Source organism: Erithacus rubecula (assembly GCF_903797595.1).
Source record: "Erithacus rubecula genome assembly, chromosome: 8".
Taxonomy (NCBI): Eukaryota; Metazoa; Chordata; class Aves; order Passeriformes; family Muscicapidae; genus Erithacus; species Erithacus rubecula.
Window position 1 is genome coordinate 22,352,017 of NC_136659.1, and position 27,307 is coordinate 22,379,323.

At 45.8% G+C, this 27,307-nt stretch overlaps 2 protein-coding genes across 2 annotated transcripts in view; one reads left to right on the forward strand and one right to left on the reverse strand.

Moving 5' to 3' along the window:
• USP37 (ubiquitin specific peptidase 37) overlaps positions 1–18,024 on the forward strand; it is a 31,420-nt gene extending 13,396 nt beyond the window's left edge. Inside the window, exons 13-24 of the mRNA XM_079310667.1 lie at positions 36–153; positions 1,345–1,424; positions 1,950–2,114; positions 3,559–3,624; positions 4,173–4,323; positions 8,061–8,313; positions 10,267–10,433; positions 12,243–12,303; positions 14,363–14,478; positions 15,314–15,383; positions 15,867–16,005; positions 16,543–18,024. Of these exons, the coding sequence (XP_079166793.1) occupies positions 36–153; positions 1,345–1,424; positions 1,950–2,114; positions 3,559–3,624; positions 4,173–4,323; positions 8,061–8,313; positions 10,267–10,433; positions 12,243–12,303; positions 14,363–14,478; positions 15,314–15,383; positions 15,867–16,005; positions 16,543–16,630 (1,474 nt within the window). The 3' untranslated portion in view covers positions 16,631–18,024. The remainder of the gene's footprint in view (positions 1–35; positions 154–1,344; positions 1,425–1,949; positions 2,115–3,558; positions 3,625–4,172; positions 4,324–8,060; positions 8,314–10,266; positions 10,434–12,242; positions 12,304–14,362; positions 14,479–15,313; positions 15,384–15,866; positions 16,006–16,542) is intronic.
• A 1,925-nt stretch (positions 18,025–19,949) lies between these two features.
• On the reverse strand, positions 19,950–27,085 carry VIL1 (villin 1). The gene is made up of 20 exons (XM_079310668.1): positions 27,076–27,085; positions 26,007–26,108; positions 25,724–25,798; positions 25,393–25,589; positions 25,075–25,183; positions 24,724–24,834; positions 24,424–24,626; positions 23,849–23,927; positions 23,632–23,730; positions 23,382–23,535; positions 23,171–23,271; positions 22,906–23,043; positions 22,593–22,751; positions 22,334–22,513; positions 22,073–22,218; positions 21,839–21,983; positions 21,377–21,565; positions 21,155–21,223; positions 20,856–20,993; positions 19,950–20,769 (listed from the first exon to the last, which is right to left on the reverse strand). Exons 2-20 carry the CDS (start codon positions 26,079–26,081, stop codon positions 20,656–20,658), a joined length of 2,481 nt encoding a protein of 826 aa, XP_079166794.1. The 5' UTR covers positions 26,082–26,108; positions 27,076–27,085; the 3' UTR covers positions 19,950–20,655.
• Positions 27,086–27,307: the final 222 nt, after the last annotated feature.

A 27,307-nucleotide genomic window follows, 5' to 3' on the forward strand; every position in this document is an offset into this window, starting at 1 on the left:
TTCATCAGACTTACACAAGCATGTTTCTTTTTTAGGTGTGGTGAAACAGTCACTAAACGAGAGCAGTTTAATGACCTTTCCATTGACCTTCCTCGAAGGAAGAAATTCCTTCCTTCCCGATCAATCCAGGATTCTCTTGACCTCTTTTTTAGGGTATGCACTTTGAGGGGGTTTTTTATGCATTGTGGAGTGTGTGTAGGTTATGTACCATATGGAAATTCTGATTGTACAGCTGATTATTAGTTTCTATGACAATGGTTTGCAGGCTTGTGGGATAACATTGCCGTTTTTGAGGTTTGTCCATTAACAGTGTATAGAAGTTTTTATTGTAAAATGCTGTGCAGAAATTAACTGTGTAAAATAGGTAAAATTCCCAGTTTTGTGATGAAAGAGTCTAGGTGTAAGCAAATACAGAGAAGGGAAGAGAGGCTGTCAGATTGGGATAATTGCTCAGGAATTGCTACCACTCCTGGGCTAGGATGCTTCAGCAGCTTGTGTACAAGCCTTAATTAGCATGGAGGAAAAAGGTCATACAGGTAAAATAATGTAAAAAATAAATAACTTCAATATGTGGATGCTTACTTTGTAAGTAGAGCTTCAAAGGTGAAGCTTCTGAAAGCTAAAAATGAGCCATACATCTGTGAATTGGTGTTGTATTTTGTTATGTCTCGAGACAAACTTTTTTTCTTCCTCTCTGTATAGATTGTACTTTCAACAGAGAGTATAATTGGTGTGCTTTTTCTTCTAAAAGCTGGTCTTATGATTTAAAAAAATTCCTGAAATTATAATGTTGTAATTTGGCTTCACTTAAGGTAGAAGGCTGTAGGAATGTTTGATGGGCAAGTTATATAATTTCAGGAAAGGGATGCTTCCCCTTTTGATGTCTGTTCAGAACTCTAGTTTCATATAGCATACCCTTGGTAAGTTTAGATAAGTATAGCTTTTTGAGGACCAAAGCAGAGATTTTGAACAAGAGTCAGAAAATTTCATGTCATCATCCTTCACCATAGGTTATTAGGAAGAACAAACCAGAAACATATTCTGTGTATGGGAGAGAAAACTGTCAACCTCACAAGATTGTCCTCTCCCTTTGGAAGCTAATTTGTGTCATAATGGTGACTAATTCACTAGTCTCCAGTAGACTTGCACGAAGAATTCCACCTATATTAGTGGATATGATGTCAAGTTTTAAGGTCTGCTGCCTGCCCTTTTACTAGGTCAAGTTGAAGGTGATAATAATTTTAAGTGGTAACTGCTGTTTAAAGAGTTTGTGTGACAGATGTGATCAATTTTTGGTTGAGATCTGTTTGATTTCTCTTGTCATTTCTCTGCTCCCTTAAACAGGCAGAGGAGATTGAGTATTCCTGTGAGAAGTGCAATGGAAAGTCTGCTGTTGTCACACACAAGTTCAACAGGCTTCCCAGGTAAATGTTGACACCTGTTCCTCTCCTTCCTTGAAACATATGTCACAAAAGTGCAAGCAAAAATCCCTTGGAAGAGTAAAGCTGGGAAAATGAGCAGGACAGCATGTACAGTGGTCAGTGTGTGAGAGAGGTGCACCTGCAGTCTGTCTGCATGCTGTTCTTCAGTTTCACTCTAAAGAAGCCTTGGAAGCCCTCAGCAGGGTTTGTTTCTTCCTCCCTGTCACTACCCAAGGAGGACTGAGTTTTCCCCTTCCCCTTTTCTTGGGGTTTCTGGTATGTGAACAAAGCAGATACAGTAAATATATTCTACAGTTTTAAAACTGCACAAGGTTAGTGATGAACAGGGGCAGAAATACCTGTGTCTTGCACATAAGAGATGGTCATTATTTGCCTGCCACCCCAAAATAATTACTTGGTTTGGTCAGGTGAATGCCTTTGGAAAAAAAAAGCTTACTTGGACTTTGAATAGGTTTTGTCTTAGTTCTGTTTTGAGATTAACATTTGTTCTTCTCTCATGTCTCTCAGGGTCCTGATTCTTCATCTGAAACGATACAGCTTCAATGTAGCATTGTCTCTCAATCATAAAGTCGGGCAGCAAGTGGTTATTCCAAGATACTTAACCCTGCTTTCCCACTGTACAGAAAGCACCAGGCTGCCACTGACACTGGGATGGAGTGTCCATTCTGCCATGTAAGTGTGCAGCTTTGGTCCCTGCTGTGTTAATCGTGTATGCCACAAGGCACTTGTCAGATCTCCTCCAGAGGATGTCTGGGCAAGGAAACATTACAATTATGCAGCTTCAGGTGTGTGCTGTTTGTAATGCTGCTGTCATAAGAACATGTTTGGAAAGGAAGCATGATAGGAGCATAGGAAGAGATGGTTGGGCATTATCTGGGGAATATTTGGTAAGATAATATTCTTCACTGTCCTTGAAAATAACTTTATATTCTTTTTAAGAACACTTCTGTTAGTAATTTTAAAATGTAGGCCTCTCAGTCCAAAGTAATCTAGATTAACTTTCCCTTCAGAGCACTCTAACTCTGCTTAGAAGATAAAACATCCTACATTTTTCTGCACATTTCCGCTTGTACCTCCTGTACTGTCATTCATTTTTCATTGTCTTTCATTTCCTTTCATTGCTGCTGTAGTATCTGAGCACTCTGCATGCTGAAAATACTCTCCTCCTTTTCCCTGTGACTGTTATTTCTGTGCAGCTGCCTGACCTGAGACACAAAGATTAGATGTGTCAGTTGTCACATAGGAAGCACATGGCAGAGTAAGGAACTAGAAACCCTTAGGTCTCTTGTAGCCTCTGCTGAGTGACATAGCCAGGGTACCCATAGTGAGCTAGGACACATCTGGTGAATATGCTCAGCAGTCTGGCAGGTGTTGTGCCAAATGTTTAGTGGTGTTTTGAGGTCTGAGTGGATGTTTTTCCATGAATTTGTGTTAAGAGTAGAAATCTCAAACACAACAGTTTCTGCTAACCAGAGCAGCAATACTTGAAAATAGATTGGAAATAGCTTTCCAATGTTTGGAGTTTTTTTTTTCAGTCATGGAAGCCATTGTGATTGACCAGAAGGTGAACTAGGCTGGAGAGAAGCAACCCTGGTTTAGGAGGAAGATTAGAAAATACTTTTGCAGTGGCTACCATCTGTTTGATAGATGTGTAGTGATAGTGATGGACTTTGAGGAGTCCATGAAAGGATTAAATGGAGCAGGAAGTTGGTTCAGAGGAATCTAGGTAAGGCAGGAGAAATTTAAGATGTGGGATATGCCAGAAAACTGGCTGATCCAGACAACAGTAGTAGACTGTGGTTTGGGAGCAGAAACTCAAGTGTTGATAGGAATGAGTTGTCTTGACATGGGAGCTGAGAGCCTTTAATTTGTGAGCTGGTCCCTAAGGGTGCATCACCAAGAAGTGAATCAAGTTTAAAGGATTATACATGGTTTTGAACAACTCTTGTTTATTCATAGTGTGATGAAGTTACTACTGTAAATCTAAGCAATTAGCAAGTACATAATTGTATTCTGCTTGTTCTTTTGGTCATGGATTTGCATGCATAGCAGACAAGTAAATGCTTACTTTCTAAAGACTGTGACTGCTGCAATAAATATTTTGCTCTTTTAATAGTTCCCGCCCATTGAAAGCCTCCCAAATGGTGAATTCCTGTACTGTAAGCACTTCCACACCTTGTAGGTGAGTTATAGCACTGAAATTAATTTATTTTGGGAACAAGTGGTTGACTTGAGAAATTGTGACTTCCCTAGACTCTTGTGTCTTCTGTTTTAAAGAAGCAAGATTTTATCTTAATGGAAGAGCAAACAGGAAAAATGAAACATTGGGGCATTTTTGTACTTTTTATATTTGGGTAATGTGAGAAGTCCTGTGTCCAACTTTAAAAACTCACATCAAATGACTTATGCCAAATTCTGTGTATTAATGTGGCCTTGCCTCAAGTGAGTTCAGTCTGGGATTACAAGGTAATGAAGTGCAGAATCCTTGGCCTCAAAAGCAAGACCCACACACTTAATGTTGTAAGCTATTATTGCAGGCTTCAAGTAGGTATGTCAGCCCAATAAAATAAAGTTTTTCTGAAAACCTTGTCTGCCATATTAATAAATTGTCATTGCTGCAGCTTGTTCCCCAGTTGAATAGTGTGAAAGCACTGTTTCAGCAGTTGCTTTGAGACATTTGCATGATGCTGCAATGCTGTGAAGTTTAATAGCCATATTTTTAATTTACAGAAAATATTCTTTCAAGTCAAAGAGCTCTGCAGCACTCTATGTAGATTCTGACAGTGATGATGAGCCATTGAAACGCTCTGTTGCCCATAGCCAAAGGTTGTGTAACATACAGAGTAGAGATCAGCAACAACTGCAAGAAGAGCCAGAAAAGGTAAGGGAAAAACCCACAAACTGTCATGTACTAGATCCTGTATGTGCTCATGTCTGCTGTGTGCTTTTTTTAGCATGAACTGAGTGAAGCTGATGTCAGATGAGTTTTTTTTTCCTCCTAATTAGCACTGCAATGCCGGAAGGGAGTGCTTTGCTAATTGACCTCTCTCTACAGTTCTCTTGGCTTCCCACTGGGAACAGAAGTAATTGCATTGCAATTGAACTTGAGTTTTCAGGTTATGTATACCAGCTGCTTAGCAGTTTGGTCAGTCCTTTGGGTAACTTCCACTAATAATGTTCCTAGGCTGAAGTATTACATGCTGTCAATAATAAAAGTATTCAGTAAAGCCCTTGATTAAATCAGATCCAGTACAAGTTGGGCTAAGCAAAATATTCAACTGAGAGAATTTCATGCACATCCACTCTGTGTCCTCTTTCAAGTGTAGCTTTTAAAATGCTTTTAGAATCTGAAGCTAACAGTCTCTGGAGGCGGGCACATTGAAGTGTGAAGAGACCAAGTTCATTGGTGTAATGACACAGTTAATTTCAAATTGCCTTTGAGCTTTTCCTTGTGACTAGTGTTAATGCTGCCAAGATACTTTTTTTGCCTCTGTCAGGGCAGTGTATTAGCAGGTAGATGAGTTGTGTGGGAAGAAATGATGACCCAGAAGGAATAGAAGCAGCTTTAGAGGATTATCTTGCTGTACCACTTTCTTCTGTTAAGAGTGCTGCAGACCTATTGCTTAGGACAAGCTTCCTGCATCTCTGCTTCTATGAAGCTTTTGCTTCACTAAAGTTTTTGACAATGCTCATAGGGTTATTTTAATCAAGCAGAGGCTTGTTGCCTTGATTATGATATTAAGGGACAGATATAAATCTGGATGAAAGCAGTAGATAACAAGAGGGAGATATCTACAGTTTCTGATGTGATGGGAAAATCAAACCAAGGGAGGATCCTGACCCAGTATTTAATAAATGACAGGTACTGAGTATTAAATTTTTAGAAGATCCAGAGCTAGGAAGAGCTGCCAGTTTGATGAAGCTCAGAACTACAGATAAGAATGATCTTGACAAATCTGAGATACTGCATAAAAATAGGAGAGGTTGTTCACTAGGAACAGGCTAGGAACAGGTGCTAATCTTATCAGGATTAATTGACTATAAATGTGGGATGGGAACAGCTGGGAAAGCAGTGAATCTTCAGAAAGGGCATGAAAGGTGACTGTCAATCACAAGGTCAGGCAGGTTGAAAGTAGAAGTGTCTGGACAGAACCATAGCCTTCATACACATTGTGTGAAGTAACCCTCCCTTTTTCCTCAGAACTGAGCTTTAGCTGGAATTCTGTATCCATCTTTGGGCTCTGAACTGAAAAAAATTGTAGATTAACTGGAGAGGGGCCAGAGGAGAGGAACATGAATGGTCAGAGGTCTAGAAAGGAAGATTTTGAGAGAAAGTGCAGGCAAGTGGTCTTCAGTTTGGTCTTTAGTTAAAAGAAAAACAAGCAAGGCTTGTGTTTTTCAGGAAGGGGAAGAAGTTAATAGAAACACTTTGAGCTGTTTTCTGTGCTTGTGGTGGATAGAACAAGAAGTAATAAACTAAATTACAGACAGTAATTTTTAGATTAAATATTAGGGAACACTTCCTGATGGTTGAGATATGTAGGGATGGAATGGATTACTGTGGGAAAACACAGAAAACCCTTTGCTGAAGGTCTTGCAATTGCTGTCCTGCATGGCACATCTATGCCTGACTGCAGCTGGGGGAAGGAAACCAGCTTGTCTTTAAAGTCCCTCTTATATGCAGAAAAGGTATTTCAAACTGTCTTAACTGATTCTTCCTGGAGTTTTGTTTGTGAGGAAGAGTTAAGTTTCTGCTGCACAAGCCTTGTAAGTGCAGAATTTGTGGGAATAAAGCATACTAATTTGAATAACAAATTAATTACAGGCTTTACAGCCTGTTGTGGGAAAGAGATAATTCCACATAAATTATTTTATTCTGTGCCCATGCATATTGGCCAATTCTCAACCACAGGCCTGACCAACACTCTGCTACCAGGTTCTCTGACCTCCTCAGTGCTGTCCTGGGAGACCTGGTCCTGGTTTTTGGAAGTGGCAGTACTGTTGCTGCACCATTTCTCTTGGTGTGATTCTCAAAACAGCTGTGGATGGAGTTGTATTAAGGGCTTGGTGGTCACTTTGTCTGGTCAGTACATCCCTTGCCAAGCACTCCTTGCAAAATGTGCCTTCCATGTGGGAGAACAGCTGGAATAGCATCTGTGTGTGGCACTGGATGGTAGGGGCAAATAGCAGTTATCCAGCTAAACAGGGCAGAACTGCAACTCCTGTGATCTCTGCAGATGAAGTAGTATTTGAAGGACTTCTTAAAATTGCTTACTTAAAGCAGCCTTAGAGCCTAAGCTATTTAAAATCTATGCAAATAATGTCTAGTAGGAAAGTTGTATTCAAATAATGTGCAGATGCTGCCAAGTCTTTAAAGTCCATCCACTGAATTAGTGGTAGTTGTTGGCAGAGAGCCTGGAACTAGGGTTTGCTGAAGAGCTAAACCAGTTTTGATGTTGATAGCCTACAGGTGCAAAGAGAGAAATCAGCTTAAAAAGCAGGTATTCTGCTTTACTTAGTGCATAAATTGCTGTGAGGAGAGAGGTTTAAATTTGTCACTTCTAATTCTTGGAGGGCAACATGTCTAGAACAAGCAGTTTAGTTGGCTAATTCATTTGCTAATCTTGTTTGATAAGGCAGTTTTAATACAAAATGCTTGCTGTATTTGAGTAAAAAGCAGCAGTAAAAACATAATTTTGTTCATTTTAACAAATTTCTGGGATCCATCCTAATGCAGTTTTGAATAAGACCTGGATAAGTACATTTTAATAGAAACTGCCTTACCCCATTTTTAACATAATACAGGAAAAGAAATTCTAAGCATATGGTAAATTGTGTAGTTGTGTAAACTGCATACATGGAGGCTAACCTCCTGATTAACAGTTAATATCAAAATGGTTGAAATTACTATATCATTTGCAAATCACAGTGGTGTAGGAGTTGATGAGCATCAGCTTTAGGAAAATGAACTATAAAAAGGAAAATTGAGATTAAGGTGGTTTTTCTTTCTTCCAATTGAAAATCATTCTGTTCTCCTTGGGAAAGAAAAATTTCCCCTTTCTCTGTTTAACTGTTTTCTTACTTGGTTGCAAGTCCTGCCCTCTTCCCTCTACTCACATCAAGATTTCATATTGCAAATGTGCAGCACAAAACCTAATTTTAATTGTTCTTCATACCAGCTCAATTTCAGTTTCTCTTCTACCATCCCTGTAGTTGAGTTCAGTTACTCTGACATTGCTTCTTCATCCTTTGTTAACAAACTTGCAATTTCCCTGCTTGTATCTCAGTGTTGACTTGCCAGGGGCTTGAGAATTCATCGGAACCTAAAGGGGAAACATGTTTTGAAGGAAAGGAAGGAGAAGGGAAGAGTTACCTTGTGTATGTTAATCCACAAGGCCTGTAAAAACCAGTTGTAATGTATATTTAAATACTATTCCGTGGAGTAAGTGTAGCTACAAAGGCAGTCTCTCCACTGAGTCTCAGGTAACAATGTTGAATGTTGACAGTGCCAAGCTCCCACTCCCTGGGGTTAATGAAAATAAATCTCCACTGAAATGTAAAACTGATGTTATATGCCTGTTTATTCAAGCACTTAATCATAATTCCATTCATCTCTAGGGTTCAAAAAGAAGTAAAATGGAGGGTGATAAACCTGAGCTGGGTAATGCTGGTTTTGATGGGATGAGTGAAGATGAGCTGCTGGCAGCAGTCTTAGAGATTAGCAAAAGGGAAGCTTCTCTGTCTCTGAGCCATGATGAAGATAAGCCCACAAGCAGCCCAGACACTGGTTTTGGAGATGATGAAATTCAGGAGTTGCCAGAAAACCTGGAATCTATGGAGATGGAGAAACCCAAAACAGTATTAGACTCAGGTAAGGCAAAGTAACCATCTTAACTGGGCTCTGGTGGGCTAAAGCAGGTTGCTGATAACATCAGGTTGGTAATGGCTGATGGTAGGAACTGGATGCAAGTGCACTCCTGAAACTGCCTGACTTGCTCAGAGTTTTAGGAACTTAAACTTTATCATTTCCCTATGTATAAAGCATTTTATTCATCAAACTGAAAATGTATTTTCCTGTCAGTCTGCCACCTCCATTATTCAAAGTTAAATTCCATTTTGTTCCTGTTGTGATTAACACATGCTTCTTCCACAGGTTCCTGTGCCAGACAAATTTCCTAATATTTGGCCATGTCTAGAACTGACTCTTCCATAAGCAGAAAGTGTTTTCTTTTCTGTGGCTGTTGTAGCCTGGGCAGCACAGTAGCAGTGTTCACATGGCATAAGACTAGAATGCTTTCATAAAATGCAGCTATTTTGTCACTAGTTACTAATGAATTTAACTATATATCTCTATTTTTTTCTAAAGCTTTTTATGTGAGTATACTTGTAAGGTTAATAGACTCAAGTGAATTATGGCCTCTGACAGAGAGACATGGTGAAGTACAAGGAGGAGCCTGTGTGATCTCAGTGTGGGGAAGTTGAGTCTCCCTTTAGCCAGCTGAAGGAAATACAAGTGGTTTATCATTTATTGTGTGCTACATGCTTTTGGTTGGGTTTTTAACTGCACTAGCATGGAAAAAGAGATTTACAATATGCTTGTGTCCTCTTAAGAGCTAGGAGGTTAATTAACAACAGAATATCCCACTGTTACCAAAAATGACACTTGATTCAATGAACAACTCTTGCTGGGCTTGATGGTGGAAGCAGTGTGTAAGAACAATACTCTGTATGTGATCAGCCTGCTTTGTGCCCTCCTTTTTACACAGTAACATTGCTTATGGTGTTGTGAAAGAGAGTTGTGATAGAATGTGACCACATAAACATCTTTCTGTCCAGGGTTTCTTTGGAAAGTACAATGTAATTATTTGAAGGCTCTTTTGTGACTTTTAAGCAAAAAGTATGTATTTAATGTAAGTTCTGTGTTTCTTATTATATTAGAAGCTTTCAAAGTTCATGTAACACATTCTAGAGTTTTTTCATCTTAAAAGGATTAGACTGATGGATTATGGTTCTGGTGCTGTTGGTCTTGTGTTTAAGGGTTCACAGATACTGAGAGTGCCTTGTATTATCCTTGTTAATAACTAATCAGCAGATGTTGAAATCTACACAGGACAAAACCATGAAGTTTCACATGCTGCTGCCTGATAGTTGTTGAAGCAGGTTCTGACACTTTCTTAGTTGCAAGCAAGAATCAAAGTATCTTGCAGCTGCAGGAATGTATGCAGCAGTGGAATGAATGTTCATTTCAGGTGTTTTGTAAAGCACTTCTGCCAAAGTGTTTATTTCAAAGGTGAACTAAAAAGTTATAACCTTCATGCACTTTTAAAGCTGTACACAGTGCTCACAAGACTGAGGCTCTTAGCTGAAGCTAAAAGTAGCACATTTAAACAGTGCTTGAGATTTGTGCTTTTTTAATCTTGCATTTGGTTTGGCTTTTATTGTGGCTTCATCTGTAGTACTCAGAGGTATAACACGCAATGCAAATTTTTGTAATCCAGGTTTCTTGTAGAGAAATTCAGGTTCATGGCTGCAGAAGCCTAGTGGTGTGTGGCTTCTGTAGTTAAACTTGCTGTTTCTGAGTGAACATAAAAGGCTAAGAAGAGAACAGGTTCAGGGGTTAATCAAGTGGTTCACTGTTCCCCAGTTAAATGAGTATAAGACTGCACTTCAGAGCTTTTGACTCTTGTGTGGGTGTTTTATGGCAGGTGAGCTCCCTGTCAATAGATGTCACTATGCTGCAAGGATTGTGGGGATTTAAAGAGGACTTAGCTGGTAATAAACAGAAGTACCAGAAAAATATAAACTGTGCTTTGTGATTCCTCAGGTCCTGCCAGTTTCACTGAGATAACTAAAGATTTTGATGAGAATAAGGAAAACAAAACTCCAGAAGGCTCCCAAGGGGAGGTTGACTGGCTGCAGCAGTACGATATGGAGAGAGAGAGGGAAGAACAAGAACTTCAGCAGGCCCTGGCTCAGAGCCTTCAAGAGCAAGTAAGAAATAGTTTGCTTCTTTAAGTTGTCTTCCCCAACACTGTAAACCTGAAAGCTAAAGGAAAAGCTTGCATTCAGGCAATAACTGCAGAGGAATTATTCTGCTTTTTTTGAGATAACCAGGTGGAAAAAAGTTTGGGTTTCTTCTAGCTCCAGTGTCAGTAGAGTCATGACGCTGGATACATCTGGGCACATTTTGTATTTGCTTTGAAAACTGTGTATCACATCACAGACCCACAGATTTCTCAGAGTTCCCCATGCACTTTAGTGCACTGGTTTGTCACATTATATTAAAAATGATGATAACCTCAACTAAACTCTTCCTCTCTGACATCAAGATCCCAGGCTCCCTTTAGCTTCTCTGGCAGTTGTTCCTTGCATTGTGTCCCATCAAGACTCAGTGAAAGAGGCAGGTTTCAAAGCCAAGGCTAAGAGTGGCCATGTCAGATCAGGCTAAAATGTGTCTGTCTTAGGTGTTTCTGGTGCTAGTGAATAGGGGATGCTTAGTGAAGAATATAGGAACTGAACATTTATGAAATCCTTCCCTGTTGGTAAAGCAGAGAAAGGATCCCAAATAATTTAGTTGAAAACAAGTCTTTTAAATTAGGCTTGGAAATAATGGGGTTCTTGAGTTGTGTGCTAACTATTTGTATTCCACTTGAATTGCAAGACCTGTAACTCATTTCTACAAGTTTAACCAAGCAGCAGAGAATAGAGCAAGCACTGAGCCAGGTCTTCCTTTAAATAGGTGCCCTTGTCTGCTCTCTATTAATACCAAAGCTGTCATGGTTTTCCTTATGAGACCTGATGTTTCCATGGCTCTTGGATTTTTTTCTCTCCCATTACTCATTATGAGGTGCTGGTTGGTATGTTCCATGCCAGATGTAGTTTTGATTCATCAGTGCCGAGTAGTTCCAACAAAGATTCCCAAATCCTTTAGAAAGAGTGAGATAAAAGGCCTCATGCTAATAATGTAAAACTGCCTTTGAGTGTTACTGCTACAGTTCTGAAGCAAAAAACTGCTATTCTAATGATTTGGGCATGGAAATGTAGTAGCTGTGGCTATCTTGATTTGAAACACATAGTTGGGGTGCTGTATTCAGGTATGCTGAAAGCACTCAAACCCTAAATTAAGAAGTCAGCTCATTAAATATTATTGACTGGCTTGCTGTGGCTCTGGGCTTTCAAGAGTGGTGGGAGGAATAGGGGCATGAAATTATCCAAACATTAGAAGTGTTTGTTGACTTGAGGTTTCTTTGCTCTTGGTCATGATAATATTTTTAATACCTGGTTGTTTAGTGGTGTCTTTTTGCATACTGCCTTTGTGGATCACACCTGTTACATAGAACCATTGACTCCACTTTCAAATGGTTTAAAAATAACAAAATCTGTCAGGATGTAATGACCATGTCCTCAGCTGGCTTTGGTCAGAAGTAGACTAAATTTTGCCAAAGTGTGAGGAGCTTTGTGTGTAAGTGACAGCTTTCCTGAGCACAGGGTTGCAAATTCATTCAGATGCTTTTCAAATTAATGATCCAGGGAAAGCATTTGGTGTTACTGGAGACTTGCTCTGCTGCATACCAAACTCCAGGAGCTTTGACAAGCCATTAAGGTTTGTCTCAGGTTCTGTTGCACAGGAACATTGGACTCTCGGTGGTTGCAAACATTCCTTCACACAGAACCTTTAATTTACAATGTCAAGTTTGTTGTAGAAACCAGAGCAGCACAGTTTCAATGGAAAAAGAGCACCACAAGAATTTTAAACAGTGAAATGTCTCAATGAGCTAAGTTTTGTTCTCTCCCCATTAGGAGGCACGAGAACAGAAAGAGGATGATGACCTCAAACGAGCCACGGAATTAAGTCTACAAGGTGAAACCTATTTAAGTTGTTCCAGTATGTTACTTTTGAGAGAAAATTGATATGTGTGTATGAGTGCAGCTCCTGTCAGTAAGACAGCTGGGATTCATGTTCTTTTGGTGTGTGTTTTGTTGCATTTGGCACTCAAGATCAGTTTTCCTTGTTCTTGGTTGTAAAAGCAAATGCCAGGAAAAACTTAAGCTGAAAAATTACTTACTTCAGTCTGTTGAGTTTTTAGTTAGATATAGAGATATATAAAGAGATATGTGTAATGTATTATAAGCAACACATAGAGAAAGCACAATGGATCTTGAAACTTTGCATTCCCAGCAAAGCCAGCATGCTAATGGCCCTGGTCAGAACATCAGGATTATTTGTTACTTGCATTGGTATTTTAGGGCTGATTAATGAACGCCCTAGCCTTGCCTGGAAAAATTAATCAGAGCTGTTTCTATCAGATACAGGAGGGGAGGGGAACAGACCTCACTGCAAGGCATAGCTGTTGGTGAAGAAAGAAACCCAAAACATACTATCTGTCTCCTCCAAATCCAGACAGAGCTGTAGGCCTCCTCAGGCACTGTTTAACATTTGTGTGAGGCTGGCATGCAAGTGATTTCATACAATCTGGCAGAGCAAAGCATTACTGAGAGAAAATTCCTGCTCCAAAGAGGGAGAGGGAGGGATAATAAGGTATTGTGTTAAGACACTTGTAGTTGCTCAGGACCTTTTAAAGGCCCTCAGATGTTACTGGATGAACCTGTGTCAGTTCCTGAAGAGAAGTTGAATGCTGCTTAGGCATCCCTCACACTGAGCTGTGGCAAACTAAATGAGCAGTTCTTCTCTGGTTTTCCTTGATTCATATCCAGGAAGAATTCAAGGCTGGAGATCTTTTATCCCCTTGATTTGCAGGTGCTTGGCTTAAACACGAGCATTTCCTTGCTACTGTCTTGTTTGTAAGGCATCAGGACACAGTTGTTCAAGGAGATGTACATAATTTGGAGTGCAGAGCTGGTTGCATTACAAGGCATCCCAGTGATGCCATAAGCAGAGAAGCAGTAGTCATCCTGGCACTGCTGGTGAAGTGGCCTTTAGCAATTCCTGTGGCAGGTGCTTCATGCACAGACCTACCACCAAAGTGGTTGTGTTTCTAGACTGTAGTCTACCCCACACTCCAAAGAAGTGTGGAAAGCAGCAGTAAAGGATTCCCAGTTAAGTAAGGGAGTCATCTGTAAATGTCCCAAGATTATACTAATCCAGTGACTGATGATTTAACAGGACAAGCAGTGTGAGAATCTCTTTGGCAAAACAACTCCATCACAGCTGGCGTGACAGTCTCTTGAAAACAGAAAACAATTCCTGAGCAGTGTCCTGTTCATCTCAACTTCTCATTCACCCAGGACTACATAGCTTTAATTTAACTGGTGAAAGCATAGCTACTTCTCCTAATGAGGACTGTACAAAATCTTAAATTAGTTGGGTAGCTGCAGAACCCTGGGAAGTTTGGAACAGCATGTACAGGGAGCAGCGGTGCCTTCCGGCTCTTTACAGAAAGCTGTGTGCATTTTGCTCAGCCAAGCAAACTGGAAGTTCCTGTGGTGAGCAGCCTTCTTACCATTGAAAACAATGAAAAGATGCCTGCTGCCAGCAGTAGCATTTTGATGCCAGTTTTAATTCAAAAATGCACTTTGTTAATCCAACGTATAGTTAAAACTGTAATTCATAGCTTCTCGTTGCAGGAACTTGCAGTGCACTGAGCAGACTGGCTGTCCTTTTGCTGGCTGTCCTGTCTGCAGCCCACTGCTGCTCCAGAGCCAAATGAGTGTTAACTGCTCTTTTATCACCCAGCTGTCATTGCCTTTTGGAAAAGTATGAGGGAAATAGTGCTAAAATTAATTCCAAAATACTTAACTATTAATCTGACTAGTTGGAAAAGGGCAATAGCTTTTATTTGAAAATTCCAGTATCCACTGTTTTCTTTGAAAGTGAAGCTTGAAATTTTATTACACCTGTTGTGAATATCTGTGTGGTCTACAGCTTCTCATGCAGTTATCATTGTCTCCTTGCTATCTAGAGTTTAACAGCTCTCTCCTGGACAGCGTTGGCTCTGATGAAGACTCTGGGAATGAGGATGTTCTGGACATGGAGTATTCAGAAGCTGAAGCAGAAGAGCTGAAAAGGAATGCTGAGGTGTGATCCATGATTTCAAAAGCCAGCTGAGAAATATAGCTATTCTTTATAGTATTGAAGGTAGTTTTACAGAACAGATGTAGATACTAGAAAGATCTTCTATATTCTAATGTGAAAACGGAAAATTTCTATCTGTAAGTCTTACAGTGTTGTTTTAGTTACAAAGAAAAACAAAATACAGAAAAACCCAAAAAAATCAGCTGCAGAGACCTTCTGAGTTCCTCTAAGAAACTCTCTGTAACAGTATTGTCAGTGAACTCTGTAAGTAACATTTCCTGGTCAAGAGAGTATTAAAAAAAATTGTCAAAAGCCATTGAATAGAAAGTGCATGTTTCCTGCATGTAAAGAGCATGTTGTCCACTGATACTGCAGGTGCAGGACAAGAGAATTTGAACTGCATATCCAGTATGGGCTGTTAAATCTCTGTACCATTATCAGTGGTATGTCTTTGATACTTCAGAAGTAAGCATGGTCTTCCTTTTTGGCTTTTCTGTTTATTTGCTGGATTAATTCTGACATCAGTGGAAGTTGCTCAGGAAATGGTTGTTTAGAAAACTCTGCAGTGTAGAGCTCATGTCAGCATCTGTTCTGAGGTCAGAGAGGCTCCTTTGCATGTTCATTGGCTCGCTGATAGATTAAATACACATTTCCACTTCTGGAAGGACTCCTTGTTAGGTGTGAACCAGGGTGTCTGTTTCTGTAATCCTTCATTGGGTTGCAGCTTTGAATACAGTAGCCAAGTTGATGTCTCAGGTGTAATTCATCTTGTCCATAAGCTATGTGGGGAAAAAAAAGAATGCCTGAAAGCTTAAATTGTACATTTTTTTTTCCCCAGACAGGAGAGCTTCCTCACTCCTATCGTCTCATCAGCATCGTCAGCCATATTGGAAGCACATCATCTTCAGGTAAAAGATGCCACATTTTATTCTTCATCTCTTACTTAGCTTGAAAAATCTGTAATACAGAATTATCATAGCAGAATTATTTATAGGGAAGAATTCAGGCAGCAAAGCAAATCTTCTGTCATGACTTGCTGATGGGGGAGCAGGTTTGGGACATATCATGGTGCCAGACTACAGCACATAGGAAACTTGCAGCTTATGAGCTCTATGAAATTGGTGCTGCTTGTTACCAACTGATTGAGGGACCAGGATTTAAGGGTCTTTTAGCATTTAAATCTGACATAAGTGGCTGGAACAGTGCACCTAGCTAACCAGCTCACTGTTTGAAATGAAGCATGGAAAGGTGTGCAGAGAAGTTGTGGCTGCCCCATTCCCAGAAGTGTTCAAAGCCAGGTTGGAGGAAGCTCTGGGCAGCCTGGTGCAGCTTGGAACAGGATGAGCTTTGAGGTGCCTTCAAGCCAACCATTCTGTGATTCTGTTGTTAAGGTCATTATATCAGTGATGTCTATGATATCAAGAAGCAGTCCTGGTTCACCTACAATGACCTGGAAGTCTCTAGAACTCTGGAGACCACTGTTCAGTGTGACAGAGACCGAAGTGGATACATCTTCTTCTACATGCACAAGTAGGTGTCTTGGGTCCTAGAAATGACCTGCTGTTTGTGAGGAAGTGGGCTTCTCTTCTTCCTCTGGCCCTCTGCTGGGATGAAAAATGTCTCCAGAATGACAAAATTGAAGTGCTCTCAGTTCAGAGGCGTGGGATTGCATGTCAGTAATACATAGTGGGTTAACAAATGCATTAAATTGTATTTTGAGAATGGGATTCAGTGTCCAAGTGCATGTATTACACCAGGAATCATCATGGAGCTTGGGTTTTTTCCTTAAGTGCTGTGATTTGTAAATGCTCTTACCCCTACTCCTAACAATTGTGTTGTTGCAGCCATGGTCATCTCAGCACACAGCCAAAATGAAGAAGGTTTTTGTTTCCCCCTCTTCTATCTTTGCTTGTGCGTAGAGATGTCAGATAAGACTTCTCTCTTTGCCAGGATTTGTAATGCTTGAGTTTGTGGAGTAAATCCAGTTCCTGATTCCCTCAGGGCTGTCTTATGTAGTGGTTTGTTGTTGTACAAAAGTTTCACTGTTGGTCTTTCCCTCTGTTCTAGAGATATCTTTGACGAGTTGCTAGAAACAGAAAAAAATGCACAGCCACTTAGCATGGAAGTAGGAAGATCGGTTCGTCAGCCTCTGTGAAGAGTAAAACACCTTGTTCCTCCTGAGGAGCAAGGAAGATTCTGAACTTGTGCCAGACACGCAGGAGTAACAAACAGCTCAGGGCCAAAACATGAGACAAAAGGTAGAAATATGGGACGCTCAGTTTGTTGAACCATCTCTGCAAGTCCTGGGCCTGAACTTCACGTTTAAACCTTGATATCCAGAGCAACCCTCCTGTGGTGAAATTTTTTTATGTTTCTCAAATGATTTTGTCAGCATGGAGCCTTAAAGAGTTGTAACAAGCCACAAGACTACAGCTGCTCATAAACTGGTTTAAAAAATAGTGCAAAAAGAGACTCAACTTTAAAAGCCCATTCACCTGTGAGACGTGAGTGGCGAAGATTTACATATCACTTGGCGCTTTTTTTTCTTTTCTCCAAGAGCAATTTAAGCAATAGACTGTAACCTGGCGTGTGTTGTGTTAGTAATATTCACTGGAAAGCCAGATCACTGAGCAGGCTCTTGCCAGTTACCTGGCTGACAGGCATTTTGGAATCACTCAAGCTGATGCGTTGTGACATTCATGGGTTTGTAAGCGCTCCGCTATTTACGTGCGGTTCCAGGAAACAAACTGTCGGTGCTGTGGAATGTATTGATACCTGGTGGCAGCTCTGTTGTTTTTTTACACCATTCACTGTCATCCCCATTTAGAAGTGAGATTATATATGTGATTTCTTTTGTTTTACTAGTTCTGTTATTTGATTGCATTTTCTCCATGAGGTTGTTGCATCAGTGCCGTTTGGAGAGGTGAGGTCTCTCGTTGGGTGTGCTGTGTTTCACTCTGGAGTTGTGTTGCCTAGGGCTGCTCCAGTGTGACTCTGGGATAGCTGAGTACCTGGAGCAACAGAGCAGTGGCAGGAGGTGAGTGACATCCTCTGCATATTCTGGGAGGGAAAAAACATTCTGGCATTACCCTTCCTGTGAAGCACTTGGCACTTGAACTGCTCTGTGATTGAACCCTAGTCTTGCCATGGTCTTGTGTTACCCCAGGGTAAGAGGCTTTGTACTGCAGCCACATCTCCATTCTCCTCTTTGAGGGAGTGCAAGAGTGCTCAAACTGTGAAACTAAACCAGGTGGAAAGCTTTCAGAAGGCCCTTCCATGTTCAGCATTAACAGAACATGGTTAGGAAGAAGTGATGTTTTCTGCTGGGTTTAGAAGCATGATGCTCCTTTTATAGCTTGTTTCAGCAGTGGGAGGAGAAGCATATTAAGTTCTTTTTTTTTTCAGCACCTTTGCACTAATTAAGCAGGGGCAGATGTTTCCTTTCACTGACATTTACTCATTTCATAGAAGTTGTTGCTGTAAAGCAGAGTAGTTGCTCTTGTTTTGGCCTCTAGTTTTTGCAGCCTGAGTTTTAGAGGTGAAAGACTTCTTTAAGGAAAAAAGAAGAAGAAAATCACCTTTTTTGCCGTTGAGATAGTTTCTGAGTTTTTTAAACTATCATTAGGAGTTTCTCAGGAATAAATCGGCTGCAGCAAAGCAGACAAAACCATCGATTTTGGAGACAGCAGGCACCTCTCACGGCCACTTCCACACTAGAGTTTATCCTGGCAGGGTGTGTCACTGCCCTCAGGGGCCTCTTCTGGAGAGACAGTGTGGTGTCCTCCCCAACTCGAGCACAGGGAACCCTGGAGTGGTGAAGACTGACCTCCCTCCCAGTCCCAGGTGGGACAAACAGGGCCCTGGTCACAGCAGCATCTTCTGGTCTCTGAGCCAGGAGCAAAGGCTTGGCTGTAGGCATGCCAGAGTGTTTATCTGGTGAGATGCAGCCCGAGGTGTGTTAATTTATTACAAAGCATTATACTTTTCTATTGTCAGTACTCATTTTGGTTGAATTCTGGGCGATGGGAAGAGGTGGTGACAGGGGAGTTGTCCTTTGAACTGATCTCCCTGTGAATGTGATGGACTGCTCCGTCCAGAGGGCAAACCTTTTTTCCCCAAGCACATCCTATGCTTGTGCTGTAAATAACTGGTATTCCTGTAGTATCAGAAGTCAGCTCTGCTTTTTTGGGTGACAAGGTTGTTTTCACGAGGCGCTGCACTCCAGTTAATTTATAATAAAAGCAAACATTGCCTGATTTTTCAGTGCAGTAACTTTTGTTTTAAACCAGTTTTGTTTGGATCAAGGTGCAAAAGCTGATGCTTGAAACCAGTGTTCCTTGTTTTATGAAAAGTTCTTGCTTGTTATTCTATTCATTAAGAATTTGCAGACATGTACTATAATTTAAGCTTTTTTATTTGGCATATGACAGCTCAGTTGCACCTTTGCTTGGGCAGGAGTGTCCACAGAGCCCTTCCTTGCAGAAGCCACTTTTTCCCTGCCCAAGAGCAGGGGGGAGGATGACAGGTGTGTAATCCTCAAGAGATGTGCTGCCCAGCAGTTGTGTCACTCCCACTGATCACACTGTTGCAGCGGCAACTTCAGTAAGGTTGGCCCTTCCATGTGGGATACCTGTCCTTGGGTATAGGTAGGTGAAGCTTAGCTGTGGGCCCTGAACATGTACTAGCTCTTCCTCAGTTAAACATTTACCCACTTGTGAAGCAGCCTAGTTTAGTACAAGTGTGATTCAGCACAGAAACTCAAGAAACTCCCATCCCTCTGTTCCTTTTGTCGCTTCGTTCATTGTCTGACAGAAAATTTGCTTTTGATTTACATCCCTAATCTGAGAGGGGCAGAGCTTGAACTGGAGCTTGTGTGCGGGTCCCTGGGGAGCCCTGGCCAGCAGGGCTGCACAAAGAGCCTTTGCAAAGCAAGGACTGTTTTCCCAACTGGAGCAGCAGAGTGGGACTGACGGGAGGAGAGAGCGAAGCTCTGCACCAGCTGTGGCCTCGGCCTCGCCTTCCCCCTGCTCAGTGCAGCACAGATAAGATCACCCGTGCATCTTCCTGTCCTGCAGCCCTGCACTCGAGGAAGGGCTGAGTGCCAGCTCAGTGCTTCCTGCTAGGGCTCACCCTGGCACCAGGCACGTGGGGAACGTCGTGATCCGGGAGGGGGGCTGGGAATAACTCATCTGCTTTGTTTTTAATGGAGCTAATTATCCCTGTACTTGCCCGCCAAAGAGAGAAAAAGGGGTGCAGGACCCCTGGCAGCTGCTGTCCATGTGGTTTGCTGCCAGACTCCAGCCTTGCCTGCCTCTGGCTTCTGCCTGCACCCTGACTTTATGGTTCTTTACACTGTTGATGTGGAGCAGTGCTTTTCTCTGTGTTTTAGCAGACCTGTTCCTCTCTATTCTTTACAGTTTTTGCTCTTGGGTTCCCCCTGCCCGTTTTTAAATGATGTGTAGATAGATTTTTGTGAAATTAAAACCTCTTTATTAACCCTCTATTGATTTGGAATCTTATTTCTGCTGGCTCTTGATGGGCATTGCACCTCTGCATCCCCTTTTGCATTGGGACTTTGCTCAGCTGCTTGGGAACATCCTGTGTGTGCTCACTGCCCCTCAGCACATGTCCACCCTGGCCCCCCTGAGAGAGGTATGTCCCAATGGGGACATCTCAGTCCCTCTCAGCAGCATCCCTGTAGAGCCCAAGCAGAAGGGAGATGCCCTCCTCCCCTTCTGAGTCCAAGGACAAGTGATCCCTGGTGTCTGTCCCCACGGGCACAGTGTCCCCTCATTTACCTTTGGTAGAACACATATTTACTGCAGTTCAGGTGATAAGGGAAGGAGTGGCTCCAGCTGTATACTGGACCTTTAGCCCAGAGCTGCAGGTGCTGGGATGGGAGAGTCCTGGCTCCCTGAGCATGCCCAGCCTCTGCATCACCTCTGAGCACAGCAAGGACAAAGGAAGGCCTCAGGAAAAGGAGTTGAGGGTGAGGGGAGGACTGGTGGTTGCTGGTGTTCAGTCAACACCCCTGTCTCTCTCTGTGCCAGCTCTTAACCAGACAACCCCCACAGCTGGGACTGGGCCTTGGGGTTGGAGGGGAAAGACCACAGCCCTATTTTCCAAATTGATTTTTATTTACTAAAGAACTGGGATTGTCCTTGTGCCCAGGCTCCTACCCTAGAAGAGTCCTTTGTCCTTCTTGAGCTTCTGCTGTTTCCACAAGGGCAGGCCGCTGAAGGCAGAGCGGTTCATGCCAAAAACAGCCTGGAAGTCCTCATTGGAGAGGTGGTCCTGGGGCCAGAGAAAGGAGGTGGAGCTGAAGAAGTGGGGGGGCTTTCCCTGTCTCCCCCTCCAGCAGCCCCTTGGCCTCATCTTACCTCCTTCCTGCTGGGATCCACACCCCGGGGCAGGTCCTCAGCTGCAGTGTTCACCAGCACATCCAAGGGAAAGATCTCCAGTTTGGAGGGGACGAGAGTGGTGGAGGCAGTGAAGACCTCTTGTGTGGATGTGAGCACCTGAATGGGGGGTGCAGAGTCACATCAGAGCCTGGCCCAGGGATGGAGGTGCCAGGCTGGCTCAGGTGGCTGCTGACTGGAGGATCTGTCCTTGCAGCTCCTCCTGGCACCTGCCAAGGGGGTGGGAGGGCTTTCTGTGCCCTTCTCCTCGTGCCACTTACTGAGGTGAGCTGCCCAAGGCTGCTGTCATCACCCAGCTCAGCTCTCAGTGTCTCGTAAGATTTCTTGTCCTGGGAAGGAGACAAAAGTGCTCAAGCCCCTCAGCATGCTCAGGGTCAGGCAAGCTGCTGCCCACACCCTGGAGATGCTCCTGGGGCCAGACCCACATCTGGTCCATTCTGTGAAAGTCCCTTCTGTTCTTTCAACCCCCCTCCATAACTCACATCCCAGTTGAGAGGGTCCCAGGCCAGGAACCAGCCAGTGAAGGTGGGGGGCTCGTGGCCCTGCTTCACCACAATGATGGGGGTGTCGAGGTCCCGCCCGCTGGGGTGGCTCCGCAGGTACTCCTGTGCCATCACTGCTGCTGCCTCCTTCTCTGACTCATTGGCATCTTTACCAATCCAGAAGAAAACCTGCAATAAAGTTACTGTGTCCACCTCTGGGGTGAGATGGAGCCCTCTGGGGCCACGGTTGGAGGCACACGGGCTCTGTGGGGAAGGACAGTGGGAGCCCGTCCTCAGCATTCCCAGAGCAAGAAGACTGGAAGAAGGCATCATGGGGCCACATATAAGTAGGTTTCCAGCCTCCCATTCCAATAACTGTGGCTGACGCAGGTCCTCCAACCCTGGGAACATCAGACTGTGAGATCAAATATCTGTCCCCTGCTCCAGACTCCCCCAGCTCACCTGGTCCCAGGTGTCTAGTAGGTAAACATCACTCTCCTCCAGGTCATCCTGAGTGAAGTCTATGATTTCTGTGGCCAAGAAGGTGCCTGTCTTGTTAGAGCACTCAAAGAGTCGGGGGGACACAGAGGAGGTCTCCTCCTGCAGCCTGAGAGAGGTGATGGGAATGAGGCTCATCCTGCTTGGGGACTGGTGGCCCATCTTACTCCTGGGTATGGGGAGGGACCAGACTGATACCTCTTGCTGCTGGCATATTGGGACTTGCCTCCCAGGGCCAGCCAGAACTCAGGTGGCTCCTGTCCTTCTGCAATCACTGGCTTCTCCATCTTGGAGATTATATCAGCCACAGTCTTGGCCATCTCACGCTCATCCCCGCTGCAGCCCTGCCAAGCAAGCACAGCTGCTCCATCACTGGCCCAGGCCAAAGAGGAGGAAGAGGAGGTGGAGACAGTTCTCTTGGAGGTGGCAGCACCCACGCCAGTGCCCAGCAGTACCCACCTTCCCATACCAGAGGTAGCAGCAGCTGGGGGTTTTGAGCACAAAGACATCATTGGAGTTGAGGGAGGAGGCACGGACAGGCACCTCGAAGGCCTTGGTGTTGTACTCGTTGGTGCCGTGCACTTGGAAGAGGCGGGTGGAGGGCGCGGGCTCAGTGCTGCCCTCCCGTGATGTGCCACCCTGGGGGACAGGGACAGGAGGTCACCACTGGTGCCACGAGCTCACCCACCTGCCCATGCCCCAATGCCCCTGTGCTCACCGAATACACCACCATCTTGCCCTTGAAGATGGCCATCAGATGGGCCGGCTCCTTGCCCATGGTGACGCGGATCTGCACGGGCTCGTTGTTGTACTTCTGGTCCAGGGCGACGGCTTGGTAGGCAGAGGCAGCCAGCTCATCTGGGCTGGCTTGGCGGCCCTGGGCAGGGCAGAGGGGGCTCAGCACCCATCACAGCCCCCTTGCCCTCTTGGGAAGAGGCAACTCTCCTGCTGTTCCCAAGGGGCAGAGCACCCCAGCCCAGGGAGGTACACCCCTGTCCCCCACCCATGGGGCAGTGACCTGGGGGTCTCACCTGCCAGATGTAGATGATGCGGTTCACCTTGGGCCCCACAAAATAGGTGTAGAGGATCAAGTAGCAATCCCCACCATAGAAATGGCCCAGCCACTTCTTCTCTACAGGCACCAGCTCATTGTTCTCCACACGCCAGACCTGGTGGAACAGGGATATGCTGCTGTCAGAGCATCCTCCTGACCTGCAGGCCCTGGACCCTACATTATCCCCTGGTATAGTAAAGGGGGTGCCTGAGAGGGTCCCATATTCTCCCAGGACCCCATACCTCCACTTCTCCAGATCCATCATCCACCATCTTCTGCTGGGCAGCCATCTGGGGCTGGGCATGCAGCGTGGTAGCGTCAAACTTCACCTGCTCCACCTTGGCTGTGGGGAAGGGCAGAGGGGTGAGCCAAATCCCTCGGGCCATGGGGCTGCCCCCACATCCTGCCCATCCCAACCCAAGAAGTCCTTCCACGCTGGAAGGAGACACTCACCCACTTTGCCTACGGTGTGGGTTTTGCCCAACCCACTGCTCTGGTTGGGGACAGTCCATTTTTGGAAGAGCTGCCTGAAGACAGCTGACTCGGACCCATCATTCTCTGTTTCCACACTGGTGCTGTCTGGATAGTTCTTGGCTTTGATGAAGCCCTGGTGGGATCCAAACACAGAGCATGGGCATGGAGTGCCTGGCACCCCAGGGAGCAGTCAGGCTACCCCATAACAAGTGCCTAACCCAGCACCCACCAGCGCCCTGCTCATCGCCTGCTGCTTCTCCTCCTTGTTGGCATTCTTGCCCTTCCAGACGAAGATCCTGATACCTCCTTGATCAAGGATGTAGCAGTCCTTGAAGAAGGGGCACAGTAAGAATTAGGATTTTAGGCAAGTCCACCAAATTCAGCTTTTGAAGGATTAAAGCTGCCAAGGAAATTGGGCACCCCCAAGCATCACATGGGTGACAGACCTCGTGCAGGAGCATGTCTTGAGTTAGGGGTCGAACTCCCACCTCCTGTATGACCAGGTTCCCACTGTTGTTGGAGACACTGACAGGAGAAAAAGAGAAGAAAAAAGTTTTAGATACTGGGTTGGGAAACCCCCTCCCCATTACAGGGTGGTAGGGTTTAGTGGGGGTGTGCCCTCCCCATCCCCTTCCTCAGCCAGATCATGACACAGGTGGTGCCCAGGGGCTCTCTTGCCACAGTGGCAACCTGGTTTATAGCTTGCCCTGCCATGCAGCTCACTCATGGCCACAAGGAGGGACAGAGGAGTGCCAGATGATACAGGACCACTGAGGGGCACTGCTACAGCATCCAAAGGTGATGCTTGCACAAGCATCTCTATCAGGTACCAATCCCCTTGGCAACTGGGATTCCTCTTGCTCCAATGGCACACAAAGGACTTATCCCCACCCCTGCTGTGGCTTTGACCCTTCTTGGTGTCTGTCCATGGGGCTGGGAGTCATGGGACATAGCAGAGGTGGCTGCTGGTTCCCTCTGGCACCATGGAAAATGCCTGTGTAACCCACTCCCAACAACTCACTGGTAGAGCTTGAGGGAGGACTTGACTATCTCGTCCACTTTTTCATCAGGAATGGCTGGCTGGATGTCCCTCTTCTCACCCAGCACATGCTTAAGGACCTTCATGAGCTGTGGTGAGGCATCCTCATCCTCACCATCCACTACGCCCACCTTGGCACGGCCCCCACGCTCCCGGTCCCGGATATCCTTGGCCAGGGTCATCGCCTGCAGCCAGGGGAGAAGGGATAAGCCCAGGTGAGGGAGGGGGTGGCTGCTGACCCCCCTTCTTCCAGGAGGGGACCTTGAGACCCCCTGGCCATACCCTCAGTCTCTCATTTCGGTTGCTCTCAGGGCCATTCCACTGGACAATGAGCTGGCCCAGGTCCAGCAGGAATACATCTCCTCTGTTGAAGCTTTTCCAGCTCATCTCCACCTGCAGCAGGATTGGGAAGGGGAGGTGTCAAGCAGCAGAATGTGTGAACCCCCATGGCTCTGCAGCCCCTCTCACTCAGGAATACAGGCCTCCAGCCTATATTCCTTCTCCCCGCCCTGAGAGGGGCTCTCTGGGGAGCATTTGCTCCTAAGGCAAGGCAGCACCATCCCGCACCCACTGTGTGCCCTGCCTGAAGGCAGCTGTGTCTGGGGGGAGCTCTCCACCCACCCCATGACTCACCTCTCCTGCCACCACATTCTTCTTGCCCTTCACATGCAGCAGTCGCTGGACGTTGTAGGTGTTTGTCTCCACATGCTTCATGCCTGAGGCCACCCCACCCTTCTTATAGCTGGGAGGGGACAGACAGGGGTGTCAGCCCTGGGTCCCCCTCCTCACACCATTGGGGTCTCCCTCCCACCTCTGAGCAAAGGGAGGTGTTCAGAGACCCCAACCCACACATGCGGTAATGGATAGATGGAGCCCAGCTCCAGATCCTCCCTCTTCCTCCCCCCTTCACTGAGACAGAGCTGCTCCCATTCCCACTGGTGACCAACATACATGATTCCCTGCTTGAAGTAGGCACGGAAGGTCTCACTCTCATGTCCCTGGACCTCGCGGTGCTGCACGGCCACTGAGCCCAGGTGATCGTCCATCTGGGTGGTGTAGATTGCAGCTGCCCCCTGCTCATCCTGGCTTGACTCCTTGCCCAGCCAGTAGTGGATGTCGTAGCTGAAGGTGCTCCCAGACTTGCGCGTCTGCAGGACACCAGTTCCTGTTAGAAGAGCCCCTGTGTCCCCAGGCCACGCTGGCAACAGACACTGCTCCCTGCACCCAGCCCCTCAGGGCAGAGCCCATTCCCAGTTCCCCATGTGCCCCCTGACTGCCCTACCGACAGCAGGACGTAGCAATCCCCCTCGTAGAAGTTGCCGTAGCTTTTGGTGGGCACTGGCACCATCTCCATGTTCTGTGGAAGGAAGGGACACATCAGCCCTGGTGGGGAACCCCACCCCAGCCCCAGGCACCCCACTGCCCCCAGCAGCAGGACCTGCTGGGTTTAACCCTGGATGCTGCACTGAGACCCCCAAACCCAGGTACTGAGGACACAAAGGCAGGATCTTCCCTCACAGAGACCCCCACCCCCAAGCAGCCCAGCAATGTGCCCCCGTTCCCACCTCAATTCGCCATATCTGGATGCCTGGCGTGGTCTTGTTCAGTGTCCTGGAGACTTTGGCGCTGAGCTCCACCATGGTGACAGGTACCACCAGCACGGGGACCTGCCAGCATCAGCAACACCCTCGTTAATGGCAGGCAGTGTCATTAAGAGCTGGGACACAGCCAACCTGCTGTGCCATCTGCTTGCCTGCTTGCTCTGCAGAAAGCCCAGCTGTAAACTCCCTGTACAGAGCTGCACGGGGCAAGAGCACCCCAGCAGCGTGGTGTCAGATCTGTGGGCACACGGGTGGGGCTGCCATCCCCTCAGCTCGGCTGACACTGCAGCTAATGGGTCCGTACCAGGGTCCAAGTTGGGAAGGGACAAGGTTCCATAAGCGCCCCAGTGCCCTGCCCTATCTCCAGTCATGAGACAGGGCAGTGCAGGGCACCCAGAGCGCAGCTGCCACAGCTGGGTGACACTGCTGTGTGGTGGCCTGTTCCTCCCCAGGACCAGCAGGAACTGGCCCTGCTCAGCCTTGTCCTGGCACGGCTTGGCATGAAATGGGACAGCATGACATGACCACTGCTGACACACACAACACACACACAGACACACACACAGATACACACACACTGCCTGCTTCAGCCCCCCTGCTTCCAAACCCCCCAGCAGATCCATGCCCCCCAGGGCAGGCACAGCTCAGCTCCACGGGGGTGCTGAGTGCCAGCACTGCCCAGGGTGTCCACAGCTGTCCCTGCCAGGCTGACAGTGCTCCCCACAAGCAGACAGAGGGGTCGAGCAGCCAGTGCCAGGCAAAACCACCCTGTGTCCACCAGCTGGAGGCTGGCATTGCCCAGATGGGAGCTCTCTGCTTCCCAGCCCTGTGAAACCCCACCTGGCCCCACTGTGCTGCCTCACAAGCACCACATCCCATGCCTCAGACCGAGGGGTAGCATCCCTCGCAGCACAGACCCAAGGTGGGGCTCAGATGGGCCTCCAAACCCATCCCCAAGAGTGATGGTGGCCATGGGATGTGCTGTCCACCCCATGCCCACCCTCTGTCCCCTCACCCTACCCCAACCCCTCACCTTCCCTGCAGAGCTGGGTGCACAGGTGAGCGTACCTAGGCGGAGTGCTCAGGTGCCAGCACCCAGGAGACCTTTGTTCCCTCATGTCCCAGCCTTTGCTCACCATATAAGGGCAGGGACAGCCCAGAGTCAAGGTCCCCTCAGCCCTCCAAGACTTTGTGGCACCTAAGAGCCCCGTTACTCATGGGGTGTTTCCCCCCCAGATGCTATTGCACCCTGCCCACAATTTGGC

Bases quoted from the DNA above. Each gene is read 5' to 3' on its own strand.
- VIL1 (XM_079310668.1), bottom strand. From the start codon at position 26,081: ATGGTGGAGCTCAGCGCCAAAGTCTCCAGGACACTGAACAAGACCACG. The intron at 23,731-23,848 runs GTCTGTCACCCA...CCCTTCTTCAAG, and splicing joins AAGACATGCTCCTGCACGAG to GACTGCTACATCCTTGATCA. The intron at 21,984-22,072 runs GTATCAGTCTGG...CACCTCTCTCAG, and splicing joins CAATATGCCAGCAGCAAGAG to GCTGCAGGAGGAGACCTCCT.